This window comes from Cariama cristata, unplaced genomic scaffold (genome assembly GCF_000690535.1).
Source record: "Cariama cristata isolate BGI_N322 unplaced genomic scaffold, ASM69053v1 scaffold147, whole genome shotgun sequence".
NCBI lineage: Eukaryota > Metazoa > Chordata > Aves > Cariamiformes > Cariamidae > Cariama > Cariama cristata.
Genome location: NW_009628173.1, coordinates 93,066 through 113,625, shown reverse-complemented (window position 1 = coordinate 113,625; position 20,560 = coordinate 93,066). Strand labels below are relative to the sequence as shown.

The 20,560-nt window shown below is 35.8% G+C and overlaps 1 protein-coding gene across 1 annotated transcript in view; it reads left to right on the top strand.

Moving 5' to 3' along the window:
- LOC104165124 (kelch-like protein 4) overlaps positions 1–20,560 on the top strand; it is a 44,464-nt gene that overhangs the window by 10,296 nt on the left and 13,608 nt on the right. The window contains 3 exon segments of the mRNA XM_009704679.1: positions 14,243–14,416; positions 14,875–15,011; positions 17,971–18,167. Coding sequence (XP_009702981.1) covers positions 14,243–14,416; positions 14,875–15,011; positions 17,971–18,167 — 508 coding nt within the window.

Sequence of the window (20,560 nt, the reverse complement as noted above, 5' to 3'; positions counted from 1 at the left end):
CATTTCAGAATGCTTCAGAATGTGAAGAAATAGAGACACACATATACACACATGCAGACAAAAATATCTCTGTAATTTTATCTTAGTCATGTTCCGTGTCTTTGGTAGAAGTTAGTTATTTCTATTTCTGCCATGACCACAGTGATAAATCAAAGGCTCTGTAATTAAAAACCTCTGTTTACAGACTAAGGGAGAATATTTGTTCAAATATTACCTTCAGTTTTGACCCATTCGGGTTCATGTTTTAGATAGCCATCTATTTAGAGCAAAAGATTTGCCTTTGCCATATACATAGTGAAAACGCAAGGAGAAAGACAAGCTCTGGTGACACCATTTCTGGCCCACCTTTGTGACCCTAGGGCAGAAGCGACTTGCCAAAACATCCCATATAACCTGCTCCACACAGGCTTTACTGCATCAGTGCTCTGCATTCTCCCTTTACCTCTTTAGTGCCCAGGTAGGTGACAGCCTGGAAGGGAGTTGCAGTCTGCCACGACCAGAGACACACCTGCCTCGCTGTTGGGAGGGCCGGAGGGCGCAGACCCTGAGCGTGTCGCTGAGCATGAAAACGCGTGCTGCCTTTTCTGTTCTTTTTCAGAGAGCAACAGCACTGTACATTCAGGAAACATAGGATTTGAATTATTGAAAGATAATTACATTTTCAAATTTTGCAATGTTTCAGTCTCTCAGTTTTAAGGGACATTATTTATAATTTGGGGAATGGCATATTATTACTGTATGCCATTATCCACTCTTGGTGCACTCTTGGATCCCACTACAAGGAGGGTGCATTCTCACTGTCTGTCCAAGCAAGGTGCTTCGTTATTGCATTAAAACAATTCATGAATTCGGCTATATGAATTGTAACCCCTGTGCAGGGTGGACCTGCAAAAACACACAGAATCACGTTTTGGGGACATGTGTACATGCAGTTGCATAACAGGTATATAACTAGTCTTATGAATACACTGCAAGCTCAGGAAGCAGCCCTTGAGAGTTTTAGTACTGGACCATATGGTATGCCAGGAACCAGTATTTTGGGTACCAAACTTCTAAGGCCGTGAAGTTTTACATACAATTCAGCACTGATTTGTAGTTTGAACTCTCCTCGACAAAATAAAAAAAGCCAACAGAAAATGTTTTTTTAAGAAAACATTTTTTAGAAGGCTAAGAATTAAGCTCGTTAATGGATGTGTTATCAAAGGCACTTGACTTTTGTTTATTCAATGAACCAAAAAGTAACTTGCTGATAAAGAAAAGAATAAAGGTACACTCTGAACAAAAAACCATGGTCTTCTACAGCTTAAAATTATGTTTATAATGAATATATATTGATCTAACCAAACATTAATAATTGTAGAACCCAAACTTGCCAGTATTGCCTATTTGTGAACCATGCTGTTGTTTACATATCGGAGGGTAATGTAAAGAAAAGAAAGAGCGGGTTAGAGGCTTGTAGGGTCTTAGGACTACCAAAATAGGTTTAGGTTAGGTAGGAAAGAGGCAGAAATTGATTCTTGCTACAAAGTAATTTAATTGGAGTAATGAAAATCATCAGTTATTTTGGACATCACAACTACAGATTTCTGCAGAAAGTTCTCTATTTTGTCCAATACACTGCAGAATTTTGTGCTTCTTTTCTGGGTCATGAAGTGTAATTCAAAATATATGTAAACCCTGAGCTATTATTATATCAAGATTTTTAAACCAAACACACATAAACATCTTTTAGAACAATATTTTGTAAAAATCATTTAAAAATTAAAATGCTTGTTCTGAGTCATGATTTTTGTGGTTGTCTCACAGCGGACAGTCCCAGCAGATTACCTCCAGTCTATCTGGCTGGTCATTGAGTTTACAGAAAACTACATGTAAAGCCAGAAATTCCCTGCTATGCCATTACTTACACACACACAGACACACACACATCCCTGCCACGTGCTAGAACAGTGGCTTAGGATGGACTTTTGATCTTTCTGTCTGAGATGCTTGACCTAGTAAAATCATCCAGCAGTACAGCCAACTCAGTCTCTTGCTCTGTCTTGTCACAGTGGATTTACAAGCAGTGTAAGACAGCCTCCTGGGATGTTACAGCTTTGTGATCATGCAGGAGCCAGACTGTTCAATCAGAACACAATGAAGCAGTGAGAAAAGCAAAGAAAGGAACAAGGTTGTAAGTCAGGACTGATTTTTTGTCTTAATTTGGTTTTTTTCATTCACTTAAAGGATCCCGCATTCATCTATAAAAGAAATCTAGGGTGGCTTGGTGTTACAATATGCCAATGAAGTTGCTCAGCACGAAGCTCCCATGGGAAGCCACAAAGCAGTAGAGCTCATATGTGCCTCCTTCTCATTCAATATGTAGCTCAATTACTAGTTAGCTGTTTAAAGCTTCCTTATCCTTTTTCACTTAGTGCTACAGTGAATTCAAACCTGAACTTAACACACTTAGTCAAAGAACAAAATCAGGACTGGAAGGACAGTTTGGCCTATTCAGTGGAGTAATAAAGCTCCGATATGTTTACTAGCATGCTACTGAGCTTTTATTCTTCATCTGGAATCTGAAGTTTGCTTATATATTTTAAACAATATATCAGGTTAATAACTCATCTTTGAATTTGAACAATTTATTTTAAGTCTCTACAGTTCCTAAACGTCCTTTGTTGTTCCCCATATATCAAGCCATTAAGTGAAAAGGCTGTTCTTTCACTTCTACTGGCTACTGCTGTGACATTTCGTGAATGGTAAAAACCAAAAATTTTTTTCTTTTCTAATAAGTAGCTTTCAGTCATAACCATATTTTACAATAATTTTGGAGAATAATATAGCTGAAATGTGAAATTTCTAATTTCTAGACTCCTAACTTTCTCATCTGTTACTTATTTATTCTAGAAACTGCTGCTGAGATCTTTTCAGTTTTCCTCTACTCCAAATACTCTCTCTCAAATACAAGGCCAATTTCTAATGTAGATTATTTGGAGGAAAGACTTGCAATATATTAAGGTGATCTGTACATTCACGGCAAGGTAGAAAGGTAAGACCCCATAAAAAAGGGTCCTGACCCAGGAGCAACATAAATATAGTTTCAGCTCTGCCCGTTCAATTTAATACATCAAATTTCACATCGAATTTGGAGGGAACATCAATTTTACTCAATACAAAGATGTTCAGCAGACAGTGTCTAGCAAAGGTGAGCAGGAAAGGCTGGCCTACCCTTAAAACAATTGGTTAGCTCTCATTTGATCTTCTTGCTGGTGGAAACATGGTCAGTAAGAACACAGTAGAATTATATGTTATGATATTGCACAAAGATTAAACAACTAATAGAAGTTTTCTACAGTCATGAGAGAAAACTGTGTGAGAAACTGAACAACATCCCAAAAGAGAAGCTAGATCATAATAAGTTCTAGAAAGGGGAGCATCAATTCTTTCAGGACAACCTTAAAATGTTAAATGATAACAGATAAGAGTTACATTAATCTCCTTAAAGAGTTTTTACTCTCCAATTGAAATCCTCATTAAGTATATTATTACCTCTTTCCAGTTTTTTAAATTACCGAGAGATCATAAGATCACAGGATTATTTGGGTTGGAAGGGGTCTCAGGAGGTCTGCAGCCCAATCCCTTCTCAAAGCAGGGTCAGCTGTGAGATCAGCCTAGGTTGCTCTGGGCTTTATCCTATGCAGTCTTGAGAACCTCTAAGGATGGAGACTACGTGACCTGGTGAATAGTCTTAAGGTATATCTTGTAGCATATTTTCACTGAAACAATAAAGATTGCAAGCAACCTAAATAATCAATTCCTTCTTCAGGAGGCAGAAAGCAAATCTAAGGAAAGATTGGGTTTTTCTTTCAAGATTATCACATGCTTCATTTAGTTATTGTTATATTACAACCTCAGCAAAAGTTGTAATACATATTTTATTGAATGAATGTGATAAAATTACTCTGTTATTTTTTGTAAGATCACATTATAAAGTGATTTTACCTCCCTTCAGCCTAGAATAATGAATAGTACAGGGACTCCAGGAAAAAAAGCTGTCGTAATAATAGTATAAGTAGTATTTTCTGCAGTTCATATTGGATTTAGTTGTACTTTTCAGCCTTTCTTTATTTTTCTTTTGATTTCATATACTACTTTTGTTTAGATTTCATGTTTTTATTCTGATTCAAATACAGTGAGGTGACGTTGGCACAGACCCTGGCTTGTTGGAGCAGTTATCACTATTATCTGGCATGATAAATGCCAAGTCATCAATGGCATCCAGAGTACAGGTTTTCTTAAGACATGTTGTCAGAAATAGCATTAAATACACTTGCTACTGTAAAATAAAAGTAGACCTAATAGCCTAGCTGTAAAGATTGTAAAGACCATTCATCTTCTATCTTACAAAGGTGCTATGGACTCCTGAATAGAAGTTTCCTCAATAAGCAATTATTATAAATTGTTCTCTCAAAAACCTACGTTTCTGAGCAAGTATGTTAGATGTTCAGTGAACATTAATTTCTGACATTAGCAAAAATGCATATAACAATGAATACTAAGATATTTCTCAGAAATTAAAAAAGTGAAAGTCATTGACCAAGGATAAGAGAAGGAGATAAAGCACAATAGTCTACATAATTTGTAACATTAACAATTCTTCCCAGTGTATATGGAAGGTTACTCAGTGTATGCTGGTTTTATTGTACTGACCTGACAGAAAGTCCACTCAATTGAGCCAGATATGAACACAGCAGGCTAAGTTATTTTAATACCTTTCGAGACCTAGGTTTGAGTTATGTTTTCTGACGCAGGAAACCAGAAGATAACTGGCTGGAGAATACTTTGGTATCAGGATGTCTGTACCTATGAACACATAGAACTATTTGGCTATAACAGAGGGAAACACTCTCAGGGTATAATCACACAATTAAGAGAAGGGAGGAATTGACCACAGACAAAATTATGTAGCTAACAAAACCTTATAGAAAACTTCAGCATACCTCTAAAGTGTGCTTCCTATCTGTGAGGCTGACTATACCTTTATATACATTCTCTCTCACTCTTTTCTAATAAATCTGTAATTATGATGGGGCATACTGGCTAGATAGGTTAAAAATCACACATTTCTTTCAATTGCAGTAGTGTTTAGCCTTGAATGAGGTATCCAGCAGATCAGCTGAATCAGGTGAGGAGATATTTTGGAACAAGCCCATAGAATTTTACATGACTGTGTCATATGTAGTGAAGTGAAGTTTAAAGTGGTGCCTTTGTTGTAGTGGGGATTATCATGTTCTCCCATTTAAGAGAAACATAAGCCTTGTTATTGCTTAGTTAGAATCTAAACAGATAAAAAGTAGGAAAGATGCAAAAAATGAAATGGTCATGGCAAGCACAAGAATAGAGTCCTTTTGCCTTTGATGCAGTCCAAAAAAGAAGTGAGAAGCATGTGTTAAGGTATTATAGTAGTGGTTTGAGTTTTCATAAATCAAGATGTCTTTAAAAATCTCACAGCAGTAACTGTATCCAATTAGCTGCAAGGCTGAAAATGGTAGGGGCAAGGATAGTTGCTATTGAGACTGTTACTCTCTGGCTTTTCAAAATTCTGCTCACTGGAGACAGAACCACTTCACATTCATTTTTTTTCCTGTAGTTGTATCTCCCAGGCTCCCCTTTGTTCCACTTTTGCCAACAACAGTGAAAGCGGATAGCATAAAGCAGGTATTCTTCTCCACAATCTCTCCCAGCAGGAGTCTTTCTGAAAGATGCTTAATAAAGCAAGAAACATGGACTTAATTAGTTTCATCTGGCAACAGTCATGCTTGGATTCAAAACTATTTTTTTTTTTTTTTGCCATTGGCTTGTATTTTGTTTTGTATGTCCTCTAAATAAAAATGCCACAAGCTCATGTCCAGCATTTAGTCATTACTTTTCATTTTGTACATTTTGACAGCTTGAGATAATGCTATATCATGCCTTCTGGTCACATCATGTTTTGTTCTTTAGAAAGATGCTATTAAATTATATAACAATATTATCACTAGCTACAAGAAAGTTGAGCAAGAAGTAGTCAGCCTCACTGAATTTTCTCCTTCATGACTTTGAATTGCCCTCCAACAAAATCATGTAATATAAATGTTAGATTAGAAATCATGCATTACAGTGATGACTGCAGAATGCTTCTTGTACTGTTGACGTCTATGTTAATCAAGAAGACGAAGTATTCCTCATAGTTTACATTATGTCATGCCTTGCATGGTAAATTTCAATGTACAGTGACTTAGGATCGATTTTCTTGTTTGTCTTAGGAAAAATGAATGTTAATTAAAATTAAATTTTGTTTAAAAATGAGTGATACGACAATATTCGCCATGCTAGACATACAATATTACCATGCAGGGAAATACTTCCTTCCATTGGAAATGGTTGCATCAGCGCATTAACAGTTAAGCATGCTGGTTCAGAGAAAAGGATAGGCTTTTGCTTGCTGTAAGAAATAATAACTACAGGTCCTAATCATCACTGGTATAAACAACATCATGGCTACTGTCTTCAGTTTCTATGAAGTTGCTGCCTTCTACATCAGCATTTAACCTAGCATTTTCTAATCAAACTTTTAAGTTAATTCAAAAACATCTATTGAGATCAGTGTATGGAAATTGATTTTATTACTGATGAACCATAGCTACAGAGCAAGATTCAATTTTTGAAATTAATTTTTGTAATTTCCTTATCCTTATATGGCATCTGCTTAACCTTGTATAGTTATCAAGGTAGTTATAAAGGAATGGCATGCAGACTTTACATCTGATTAATTCTATACTAATTTTCAGCAGTTACTCGTAATCTCAAAATATCTCCTTTAAAATTTTCTATCTGTGAATACTAAGATGATAGCTTTTATATACATGCAAACAAAGAGCAAAAAGGGAACTCAAGCATTGTTTATGATTTGAGAAAAAAGGCATATGGGTATTTGAGATAAGTAGCTCCCGCTACATTTGTCATTATCAGAGCACAGCTTAATTTTAAGATGGTATATACATACTCCTATCTTTTTACCTGAAATGTTTCACTTAGTTATTATTCTCTATTACATAATGTAAATGAATACAGTGTTAATTCTCCTGGAGGATAATGTTCTTGAATGGTGATTTTAGATGGCATTAATTTAAATAATTTGTCTGAGACACTCACCTCATCATTGAATACAGACACATATCTGTTTTAATAAAACACTCATGGACGTACAGGCAGTGTGTTCTCCGGACTGATTAGATGTTGCTAGAGCTCCAGTTTTTAAGAAAGTATCTCATGCTATGGAAATAAGTGTTCTTAAATCATGCCATTATAATGTTTATAGTAAAGTTTCATATTCAGATTAGTCTGAATCAGGAAAAGAATCATTATTGAAATTGAAAACTACTACATTACAATTTTTAACACTGACAGGCCGCTGTGATAAAGTCCCTGGTTATACTGTGTAATCCAATGGCCATCAAATATCAGAAGAAAGATTTACTGATTTTTGCTCCTACAGTCCCTTTAGAATGCAGCAATTAAAACCAGCTCCCTAGAAACCTCTTTGTTCAGCCTATGAATATTGCACTTGGGGCATCTATCCCAGAGCTGTGGGTTCTACTCGCGGTGGAGCCGCACTACCACCCCGAGTCCTTTTGGGAAGGCAGTGTGGGGCAGTGCATGCCAAACCACAGAAGCCAACGGGCCTTGCTCCATGGCCTTTCCCAACCTATCATTCTGACTTAAGAGAAATGGAGGACAGTTGACTCCTAATTTTAGCATCTCCTGAAATTTGTGATTTGGTCTGCACTAAATTGCTGAGCAATTTCGAAAACTGAGCCCAAAAACTCAGGAACTCAGTCACATAGATGGTGACTCTTGAGTAGGCATATGTATAATACTGAAATTTTAAAATGTTTATCTTCAGCAGTTAAACAAAAATTATTCACATTGTACTACAGTGCAATGAAAGAAGATCTAGCCTAGATCTTACTGTGCTTTTACACAGTAATAAATTACAGAAACTACTTTCTAAGTACCTAGGAATCTCCCATTTCCTAATTATCTGTATAAAGTAAATTGCAGGCATAAAATCTATTGTAGACACAAGATGCCAATAAAGGAATACATGAAGCTTTCAACAAACTGTCTTCCTAGTAGCAAAAGATCAACAACTGAAGGAGTACACATGCTAATAAGAACAATCTGCACTGTGGTGAGCCTGGAAAATAATTTTATAATTAACCTCCTCTGTTAAAAAAATAAATATACAATTTCCCAAGGAAAACAGCTTACTGGGGAGACTGTTTGGATCTACCTCTCTTTGTAACATGAAATCATGCTGTGGCCACAGCTGACGTAAAGCATAAAGGGCTGTCCAGCGCTCGGCGGCTCTGCAGTTTGGTTGCAACCTCTATTTTCCAGCAGAATTACCCAACCAAATACGTGCTTTCTCTTCATGGGACAATTCAAAATATCATAACCCAAATTCATCCTGATATGAATCATAATGGCATTCATCTGTATATTATCATGTCTGGGGGGAAGAACAAAATTCGAAACAGCTACAGTACTTTCAGCAGTTTTTCTGAAGCTCCTATGTTTAATGGTACGCACACTTATACTTGTAATCCCAAACAGGAAAAGTTATTTTAACTAATACCAACTGAGAAAAGAGACAGGTTTATGTTAATACTAGCAATAAAAAGTTATTGAAAACAGCCATCTTCAAGAGCTCCAAGTTCTAAAGGAACTGGCAGTATGAACTTTCAATTTCTATAGGTTAGAAGTCAGCACTCTCTCCGTTAACTTAAATAATTATACATTTCAATTGCTTATTTCTTTGTTTGCTACAACATTTTCTGACATTGTTAGTACCTTATATTAATCTTACTACCTCAGCAGTCATCAGCATGTAGTACAATTTTTTGTCTTCTTTTGGATCAAAGTTTTTTACCTATACCCTAAAAACTTCAACACCATCTTTAGTTGTTATATTTACAAAGAATAAATAATAAAGGAGACAATTGTAGTAGAAATTTTAAGGCAGAGGTTGGGACAGTTACTGATGTGGTATAATTATATCAGCAAGCAATTAGCACAGGTGCACCAACTTAACTTTATAATTATTTTATCTGTGTCCAGAAATGGTTTTCTAACTGAAATATTTTTCTTATTTCTTAGCCAGCAGATGTAGTTTATCTCTAACAGATGCTACGGTCCTATGATTTCATGTAGGAAAACATCATCTCTCTGTCTCCAACTCTACGACATTGCCCAAGAGACAGGGGGTCAGAGCTCAAGCAGCTGCATAGGAGAGGGTCTGCCTGTGTGGGGGTTGACTGCAGTTTTCTTGAATAAGCAGAAGCCAATGAGATTAAAAAAATGATGAGTTGCACTGTAAATACTGCTGCACAAACAAATGCAATTGATGAAGTTGCAGTCTTGTCTCATACCTTGTCACTGCTAAAGCACATACGGTTTACCACAGAGCTGACGTCACATTGGTGCTCTCAGGTATGATAAAGTCCGTAAGATGTTGAATGTCTCTAACTGGTATCCAGTTTGCTGCTGATGGTTGGTAGGATTTACAATGCAGAGGTAAGGTGATCCAAAATCAAAATCTGTAAGTGCCACTGATAACTGAACTGTTACTTGACTAAACTGAATTTCAAAAATATTATAGCACATTAAATAGGTACTTTCAACAAATATCCAAAAAAGAAGTGGTCTCCCATAAAAATATAAATAATAGCCTTATCAAGAACAACAAAATTAAAATACTGCATTTCATCACCTGGTTTTCATGCAATATTATGCTTCTAAGCTTTCTTATCATCAGATTTTCTTTCTGGTTTTTGGCCATAGGCACACTTAATGAGGCACTTTAAGAACATACTGAATTTTAAAAAGGGCATGGCAAATAAATGGCATTTATGTTTTATCATATACTAATTAAATAATGAGGAAAATTGAATTTATCCTTTATATACTGATTAATGAAGAGTGCTGTGCTGATTAATGAAGAGTACTTTATGAAGACAGAAAATAGTTTTAACATAATTCAGAAATTTAAAGTATTGTAGGCCTGAAACAAATCACAAAACTCATCACATCAATTCTCCTGACCAAAGAAAAGATTAAATTTTACCTCCACAGCACCATTTTTGAGTCACAGCTCGTTCAGGGTCCAGTGTAATCTAGCTGTTCCCTCAGCTGTCATTTCTTAGCCTGTGTTTCATTCAGGTAATTATTCACAAACAAGTGTCAGCAGGTCTTTGAAAAGTAAAAGTCTGCCTAAAGTTCAGTAAGGACAAGTGTGAAGATAGCTCTCTGAATTTAAATGCTGGTCCCAAAAATTTTGTGACTTGCTATTGTATATCGATATAACGATTAAACCGTGTTTCTATCAATGCCTGTCTGTAATAAAATTATGGAGCAGCATGAGAAGCAGAATTTGCCTGGAATGCATTCAGAACATTGTCTGTCTTTGAAAGTGAATCCTTGATAAATTTCAAGCATAGCTGTACAAGTTAGTCATATCTTTTATATTTATTACACTTAAACCATGCCATCCTAGCTCGCTTTTGAAAATGTCATGTGAAATAGTGTCAGAAGTCATCCAAAAGTCAAGATGACTTCTGACAACTAATGTTTTTCTCCCAGTAAGCTTTGTTATCTTGTTAAAAAAAAAAAAAAAAAAGTTATGACATGATTCGTTCTGAACAGCCATGCTGGCTGGTATTTATCTCCTTGTTATCATCTAGATGCTTAATGTTTTTTGATTATTTCTTCAACTTTTCATTTTATATTGTCTGTTTCAAAATTTCATGTTTCTTCTTTTTAAAAATGGAACCATATTTTTACTATCCTTCACAAATCCTTACAGGAAAACTCTGAAATTATGTCACTTGGCTCTTTACCTAAGATGAAATTCATAGATCTCAGCTACTTTGGGATCATTTAAATACAGATTTATCTCTGCTCTCTCTAGGCTAATCCACATTCTTAAGCCACTATTACTAATGCTAAGGGTGTTAACACAACTCAGCATCCTAGTGAACACTAATGCAAAGATGACATTAAGTAATTTTGGGTTTTGATTCTTCAGAACAGTTCATGGATAATTTTCCCTCCTGACTGAGTGGAAAACTAATTCCTCAGTCACCATAAGGCTCGTGCGTGTTTGGAAACTTATTACTCAATATTCAGATTTTATTTGTCCAAACTTGTATGCATTTTATAGAAAACAAATATTTCTCCATCTTCTACATGCTTCCTTTCTGAGTAGGTTCACATGAACCTTGAGTTCTTTCAGCCCCTACCTCATACCTTTACCACATAGAACAAGATATGACAAGCAGACGTATTCATACTAGCTCATTTGCACCTAGCTTGCCTATCTTTATATTACAGTCCATAGCATCCCCTATTATAGTTCAACATAAAGGCATCAGACTCAAGGATATTTTTACTGACTTCTTTCTTTGAGATATTTTAATCTCTGTCTTTAGTTCACTGATCCCCGATCCTATATTCTGAAGGTCAATACTTGAGTACTCTGCAGTGACAGTTGTACACTAAGGAGAATATATAAATATTTATCTTTGATTTTAATTCTTCCCTTCCATAATATACTATAGATATCATTTTGAATCAGCTGCTGAAGATAAACCAGCAATATTAACAAAGTTAATGGAGCACTTTTTGTTGCTTCCAGTATTTTTTAGTCTCTGAAGACCTTTGTCTTTGAAACAATTGGTTATGTTAGTGGTATTTCTGTTGTAGTTAAAGGTCACTCTGCAAAACTTGAAAAAAGTATCCAGGACTGAAGGAAATTATTAGAATATAAGACCCTTTTTGTAAACATTTGCAGCTTAAAAATGATTCCTCTACCCATAAATATATACACACTATGGGAAATAATTTGTTTCAAGAAACTGGTACTGTGTGTTTGCGATAGGGATGGTAGACTACTATTTAGTTGATTTCTGCAAACATCAAGGATAAGTGCAATGTAATACATACTTAAATACCATACTTAGAGTGGATATAATGAATCTGAAAAATATTTTTGAAAAAATAATTTTCTGAAAAACGTTAAAGAAAACTTAAGAAGTAAATAGCAAAACATGAATGTTACAGAGTATGAATTTGGCATCAAGAAGCTGATGCAAAACTAATGAGCATATAATCCAGTTTTGCAGTTTCTTCATTTTCAATGAAGCATTGAAGGAAAACAAATAAAAAAAGTATAATCATTAGACTCACTGAGACAAATTAATTTTCGTAAGCTGTAAACTACAAAGGATACACATTATAGGTGAACTTGATTTGCCCCTTTTCTTTTTAAAAAATAATGAAAATGCATTTGAAATTGTAATAAAGAGCTTCAAAAGAAAGCTAGAGAGTTTATTGCACTGATTTGATATATCTTAATGTTTGCAATTAGTAGTATAATCTGAGATTGCCCAGACAAACACACATGTGCACGTACTGTGCAGATGCACAGTGCATCTGAGGATTTTAGATGCATCAGGTCTGCTGTTTCTCAGGTGATGCGTACATCCACCTCAGGGCTGACATGCCTCAGTTATACCAGAAAGAATGTGTCTTTGCAGACCGCAAATGATCTTATGTATCCAGTGAGTCTGGCAGAGCCGGGCCTGAACGAATACGTTGAACTCTGGTACATCTGAAAGGCATCAAATAGACTGGGGACCTGAAGGTTTTTGACATACCAGTGCCCAAAAGATGCCGTATTCCAAATTGGCTGTGGGACATCTATAAATGCAGTACAGAAATCCAGAAAACTTCATATTGATAGATTTTCAGATGGAAAAAAGATGTATGTCTGGAAAAACCCAGACACACAATAGCCATACTAACTGTGATTTTGTTCTATACCATTCTGAAAAGCACTGACATAGAGTAACTTTCTTGTATTGCAGAGGAGACAGAAAACTCTACTGTGTCTCAATGCAATATTACTCTATAATTTGATTTCTATTTATTTCCCTTGAATTCTGATTAGCTATTTAATGAGGTATGATCTTTGAAAATGTATGATCTAACTTATTTCTGTTTTCTGATAATAGTACTAATTCAACCTGATTTACTCATTTTTATTTCTATATTTTCTGAACTAGATGTTCAATATTCTGCTAAATTTAATACGTTAATTTCATGAAGAGATTTTATCTCTCCTAATCATTTATGAATATGCAGTAACAGTATCAAAAACAACCAGTAAATTTAGTCAACCAGCTGCCATTATTTCCTAGCTGGGCTTGGAAATTTAAAACCCAGGTGCTTTACGTTTGTAATAATAGATGATACTAAACTAAGAAAACATTTTTCTAAAAAATCTTTAACTAAAATAGTGTGGAAGATTGCAGCAGCTTTCAAGATATGTGATATACATGTATATCAACAAATGCATTACTATTTTACTAAAAACAGATGAATATAAAAATAAATATTTTCCTAAGAAAATATCAAAAAGGCATTTCAATCTGAAACATAATTTATATCAAAAGGTAGTAAGGAATGATATCTTAAAAAACCAGTATGGGTATTTATAAGTGGGACAGCTAACAGAATTCTGGAGTGGGAGGAATGTATTTATAGCATATATTTCCATGAAAAGGCAGAGAAATTAATTTGTCTTTATTATTTGCATTCAGATTCTAAAGGCTGATTTCATTAGCTTTTGGTTGGCAATTTGTCTAGAATTATATAGTCCTTTTCAAATTGTCTTCTGATTTATTCCTATTTAGTAATGTAATTTAACGTACAAAGAGAAACAGAAATAAGACCTAAAGACATGTAATACCCAAAATTTCATACCACAAGATATTTTAGCTATTAGTATCACAGGAAAATAGGTTTGGTTTTTATGTATTCTGTTTCTGAATGATCAGGAGGCTGCATTTATCACGTCAATGCTGTGCAAACAGTCCATCGTTGACCCAAAACTGATAGGAAGTAGAAAACTCAGTAGCACCACCGACTACAGCTAACTGTAGTAAACTACAGTTTACGAGCATCCTTGTAAATGAAAACTTGCAGATACCAAACAAAAAAAAAAAATAAAATAGAAGAAGGCATAGTAAGATTGTGATAATAAGAGCTTTATAATTTTAAACATTTTTGTACCGCCATTTGAACAAAAATTATATGAAGAATGTAACCAGCATTTATAATGCTACGTTCATCACACTACCTCTTTCTCTTGCAGGCTGTCAATGACCAGCAGCTCGCTGCTTGGAATGAACACCAATGGCTCAGATGAGTATTTCCAGTCTACAAATCATGCAGAGCAAATTTTCCGCAAAATGGAAAATTATCTGCAGCAGAAGCAGCTGTGTGATGTTCTTCTTATAGTTGGAGACCAAAAGATTCCAGCTCACAGGTACATTTCCCAGTATTGTTTACATGGCTTCAAGGTCTGAAGTGTCCAAATGCTAGGTCAATTTATGCCTACTCTGTTTAGTTATGAATGAATGGTTACCATAATTAGGACATCAACTAACAGTGGAATAAAATGATGTGATCAATGTTTTGTATTCAGTATTTCAAACAGAATGAAATTCAAATATGAACCATTGACATTGTCCATCTTCCCTTCTTGCTGCTGTCAAACTATAGCAAGATCAGTGAAGAAAATCTGCCCAAAAAAGCACTATGGGAGAAAATTAGAGTACTAATTACCATTTAACTTTATTGCTCACTGCTCTAAGATTTGAATTCTATGCTAAAGGTAATATTTCTATTGCACACACAATTTATTGTATAATAATACTGAATTTCACGCTTGCTATTGGGATTATGAAGTAATTTGCAGTCCTCCTAAAATGCTTTTATTTCAAGGTTGGTTCTCAGTGCAGTGTCTGATTATTTTGCTGCAATGTTTACTAACGATGTGCGTGAAGCCAAACAAGAAGAGATCAAGATGGAGGGAGTAGACCCTGATGCGCTAAAAGCTTTGGTGCGCTATGCCTACACAGGTAATTATTCCTCTGTTACCCACAACATTGTTGTAAAGGAAGATAAAAATCTATTCAATGCATACATAATTGTCACTTCTTCCATTTCATACTAGTACATAAATACAAGCATAAGTCATGCATGCATGATGGAAACCTTTATGTAGAGAGGATGAATAAATATTACTGTTTTATATAATTACTTATTCTAGAAGATAAGCAGAAAAGGTAACATAGAAATTCATACTGGACACCTGTCTCTAACTAGATACAAATTATTTCTGGGATTTTAGTGAGAGAACAACATATTTTGCCTGTTGCTCACCTCATGTAGTGACACAGAAGAGTGTACTATGACCCTTCCTGTCATGGGTAGCTATAGAAATGGTCTGCCTGGGTGGTGGTTGTTTGGCTCACTCAAGGCTCTCTGAGTAGGAATAATCAGAGGAAAAGAGGAACGTGATCACACCCGTGAGTAGGGCAACTTTGACCATGAGAAGGTGCCACTACATTCTGAAAAAGGTTTACTTATATTCTCTAGAAAAGTTATAGAGATTTTATCTTAATGAAATTAAATTTTAATACCAGAATGCTGTACCTATACTTTTTTCCTAATTTATTATCTCTCATTTTCAACATTTACCCTTGACTTGTTGAATCCAAAATGGTTGAACCAAATAGCCAAAATGACCAAGTCAGAACTGTGAAATCCCTTTCATCTGCTCTACAGTGAACAGGGAAAAATGCTGTAGAGCATGACTGCTATGTTAGTAATATTACAATTAGAAACACCCAGATCATTCAAACATATGCAGATTCTGGAAATCTGCACATTTTGGTATTTGGCAAGCCTCTCAATGCAGATGGCAGCTACTCTAGCCAGAAAGGTAAAAGGAAAACCCTTTCTCCCCTACCAAGCTGTGCAGTTCTGTGACAAAAATAATGCCTAAATCTCAAAAGAAGATTACTGCTCCAGGAAGTAAAAACACTTATCTGACCAGAATAACAACTTTATGAACATTTGCTGGTGAACTGACCCATCCCCTCAGCTAACCACTATTATCAATAACATTCACTAGATCCTTGTCACCTGATGTCCCACACAGGGCATTGCTTGTTTGCTTTTGAATGAAATAACACAATTTCAATACTGAGATGGGGAGGTTGGAAGATGCAGCACAGGTATCTGTTGATACTTTTATAGTGCTTTCACAGGCTTAAATTATTTTTTTTAAAAAAAAGATTAAAATAAAACAAAAATCTCGTTATAGTCACCATATTGGCATTAGCATAGATGTCAAAAATAGGAGACTTCTTCACTTGCTATGTCAGGCACTTCATAAATCTGGACTGTTGCATAAAGAGAGAAATCTTGAGAAAGTTAAGCAGTCTGCAACCCAGATTGGGAACATAAGTTTCTAAACACAAAATAGACCCTGTTTGTTGGTACAAACAAGGGGATAAATACAGGGGGGCGAGAGGGAACGCTGCAGAACATCTACAATGCAGTGATACGTGGTGCTGAATTAGCATATATTACCCGAGGAAATAGATTAGTACAAGCGCAACGAAGCTGGGCGGTAAGCTGCTTGTTATCCACATGTATCTCAAAATCATCCCGCTTGATTAAATTTCATCCGTTTCAGTTTACTTAGTGCAAAACCATATGAAAGAACACATATAAGACTACAAAAGCAAACGCCAGACTATGAAATAGTGTAAGTTTGCTTGTGAAATCGGGATTCCCTCTTTGCTTTGAGGAACTATGTTGCAATCTTTATTTACAAGAACATGTACCAATTTTGCTCTATGCATTCATTAACTATCCTGAGTTGTACAGTAAAAACCAGCCCAAACATTGCCCTATTCTGCACCCTGCCAGCCCTTCCCCATTTCTTGCAGAAGTTGGAAGGTATTATTTAAGTTACAAAGCAAGGGACATCAGGAAGAGATGGGATTGTGCCAAGGTAAGACTGCTGAAGACTGCAATGGAAAACTGAATTTTCCTACTGCCTCTGTCACATGTTCTCATGCGATAATAACTAAGCCTCTAAACTGAGTGCTACTTTTTTCCTCGGTAATGAATATAAATGTGACTTTCAGAAATGAGAGCTATAACTTTCAGAATTGTGTACATATTCTACTGAAATAAATCAGAAGTGCACTTTGGACAAGGAAGCTCTTAGAGTTCTACTGTGATGATAATTTTGACTGTAATCTCCCAATACCACCTTTCTCCTTGTGTTAAATGGAGATGGTGTGTATCATCCTTTCACAGAAGAAGCTAGAAAAAAATTAATGTTTCTGAGGCAATCAGATGTTGTAATGATAAATGGCAAATGCAGTCATACCACCCCCACCACCCCCCCAAGTTCTTTTTCCAGAATAGGACTTTAGTGCTGTGTATCAACTAGAGAATTGAGCCATCCAACAATGAGAATGGAACATCTTATTAAATTAACACCTTCCAATCTATCTATGAACATAACAAAATTCTCATGTCACGTAATAATTTCATTAAAAATTTAAATGCACAAGTAGATGATGGAAGAAATCAGGTTTCCTGCACACAATGCTGGCATTTCCTAGCTTTTGAAACTGAAGTTCTTGTGTATAATGCAAACTTGTGATATATATTTTTAAGAATTAATATACAGATATTAGGAAAGGTTTTTCTCTAATCGCACCTTTCTTTTTATTTTACTTATTTCAGGCAAAATCAGATCTAATATTGTTAAAGCTCCAATAAAAATGTTCCAATCATTGTATCCAAAATCCACCAAATCCTCTAAGTCTGGTAAAACGTATGTTTAAAGAATCCTTCAGCAAGAAAGAAAAATGAATTTCTGACTCATAGGACACTTATTTTCAAAATTTTTCAGAGGAGGAGAAAAACTGGGGAGTGGGAAGATTTCAGGTAATAAAAATACAAAGAAAATTACTTAAAACTTTTTTTCCCCTCTATGTTCAAACTGCACAGGTATTCTAGAGTTAAAGGAAGACACTATAGAAAGTTTGCTAGCTGCAGCTTGTCTTCTCCAGCTATCCCAGGTTATTGAGGTGTGCTGCAACTTCCTCATGAAGCAGCTCCATCCTTCCAACTGCCTGGGGATTCGCTCTTTTGGAGATGCTCAGGGCTGCACAGAGCTCCTGAAGGTGGCACACACATACACTATGGTAAGGTGAACAATCTAACCACTTTTCAATTATAATGTTAACAGCAAGTGTGAATACTGTCCTGGAAAACATATGGGCTTTGGCGAAGCAGAGCCAGCTGAGTGGGGCTCAGGGCTGCTGCTCTCTCTGAGACTGATGCAGTGGCTCTGCTCTTTCTGTGCTGGCAGGGTCAGTTCTGTAAAGTCCCTGCTGCAGGGACATCTCTGCCCAGCTCAGTCTCCAAAGGGAAATTTAAGAACTGTCACTGTTACAGAAGTATTGGAAGGAGCAAAAAGCATACTTAGAAAAACAAATATTCAGTTCTGTTGTTTCCCATTTCAGAGTTTTGCCTTGTAGAAGGACATACTTACTGAACTTAAATTTGGAGATAATTGGTATGTATTTCTTCCAAAAATTGTAATAGGGGCTTAACATGCCTAATGTCAAGAGGCAAACAGCAATGCCTCCTTCTTATGCTTTTGGTTCAACACAAAGAAAATTCTAAAGCTGATTTTAAGGTGAGACACACATAAAAAGAGCCAGAATAAAGAATGTATGGGAAAGATTTGGAATACTAAAAAGAAGCACATCCCTGACTGAAGAATAATCCTCCTCTGGCTCAAAGCAAGAAATGAATATTCAGAGCGTGGGAAACAGAGAAGCAAGATAGCTTGCTGTGAAACCAAATCAAGGGATAAATATTCAGGGCAACAAGATGTGCTATAGCAACTTTAAACACAAAAAGAATAGCAACCGCTACAGCTAAATAGATATTAAAAGAACTACTTGTTAGGAGACACATGGCAGCTTTATGCTTGAAATATTAGTGTAGTATGTCAAAACCGGTTTAGAGGCTTCATAATGTTGAGAGCATTCCAGCAAGAGATTGTACACTTCCACTTGCTGAAATAAATGAGAGTGGCATGTGCAGATTGAGGGCACTGGTTGTGCTCCTTCCTGTCATACTAATGAACGGTTTGTTTAGCAGCAATCTAGATTCCTTTTATACTTTAAAGTTTGGAAAAGGGCACGTAAGATAGAAGTTCACTCAGCCTCTATATAGTAGGGTTGTCCTTCCTGCCCCACGCCGTTTGATACTCAGCCAAAACGAGGAACTTCCTTTGCTGTTGCCTCTTCTCTCCCACCAGCCCTAGCACATGGGCATCAACTTTAAGCATTTCAAATTAATAGTCCACATTTCTGCAAAATTGAAATTATGATGTCAGACTATAAGACAGCTTTTTTTTTTGTTTAGATGTATTTAACCATCTGACTCCTTCAGTCTTCCCCAGGAGTTAGACTTGTACTATTTTTAAAAACTGTGTGTCACAGAAACGACAGTTGAGTCTTTAGGAACACTGTCTAATGTGAAGGATCCTGATGAATCTACGAGACTCAGCAGTACTGTGCATATAGGCTTTACACTACGTCTTCCTGAAAACAACCGGGAGCATTTCAACCTCTAGAATCACTTCCTCTATCTTGCGTGCAACACAGACTGAGAATGCTGCCATGAAAGAGGACCTTGCATGTCATAAAACCTCTTACCAAGTTTGCAGCTACTGACAATTTAGAGACAGAAGAGGAAATCTGCACCTCTTTCAAATAACCTTAAAGAAAATTTTCTTTTAAACCCTTGAAGTGTTATTAAAAAAACTTTGGAGAATAAGAAATCGTAACAATGCATACACACACAAGTGTTGTGGAAGAGGATAAATAAAACATTCTGTTTTGTTTCACACCAACCTCAACCACTTGAAAGGTGTACCTTAGGGGAAAGACTATAAAGTTGTACTGTAAATATACAGACCATTCAAATGAACTAGCAGCATTGAAACACTTTCAGAAGATAATCAGCTATAAACACGACATCCATTCAATAAAAACAGACACAATGGAGACCTTCCCCTTCAGTTACTTTAGCCATTGATGCAAAGTATTAACAGTTTCCTGCCTGGTATCTTTTCATGCAGATAGACCTTGTTCTGATAAACATCTTGTGCTATATTTGTAACTAAATGTGGACTCGCCTTCCTGTTCCTATTCTCTGAATGTCACAAAATAATAAAGCAGGATATGCATAAAAGAGTGAAGTTAACATCTTTAATCACTGGTACTTCTATATTTGCATCCTCGGTACTCTTGAGAAGAGTTACAGAGAGCTAAGAAACTACTGAAAACAAATAATACAAATATCAGTTACCAAAATTTCTTCATTTGCCCTATTTCAATCTGGTTCCCAAATAAGATATATTACTTCCACGTACATAAATGGAAATCAGTATTTCAAATGCAGACATGAATTCCTACATGCATTTCTTTGCAAGTAACATAAAAAACCCATCTCTCCTAACAAAATTTCTTTTTTCCTTTGGAATTAGCACAAGCAAGCATACTCAATATAGTTTAATACC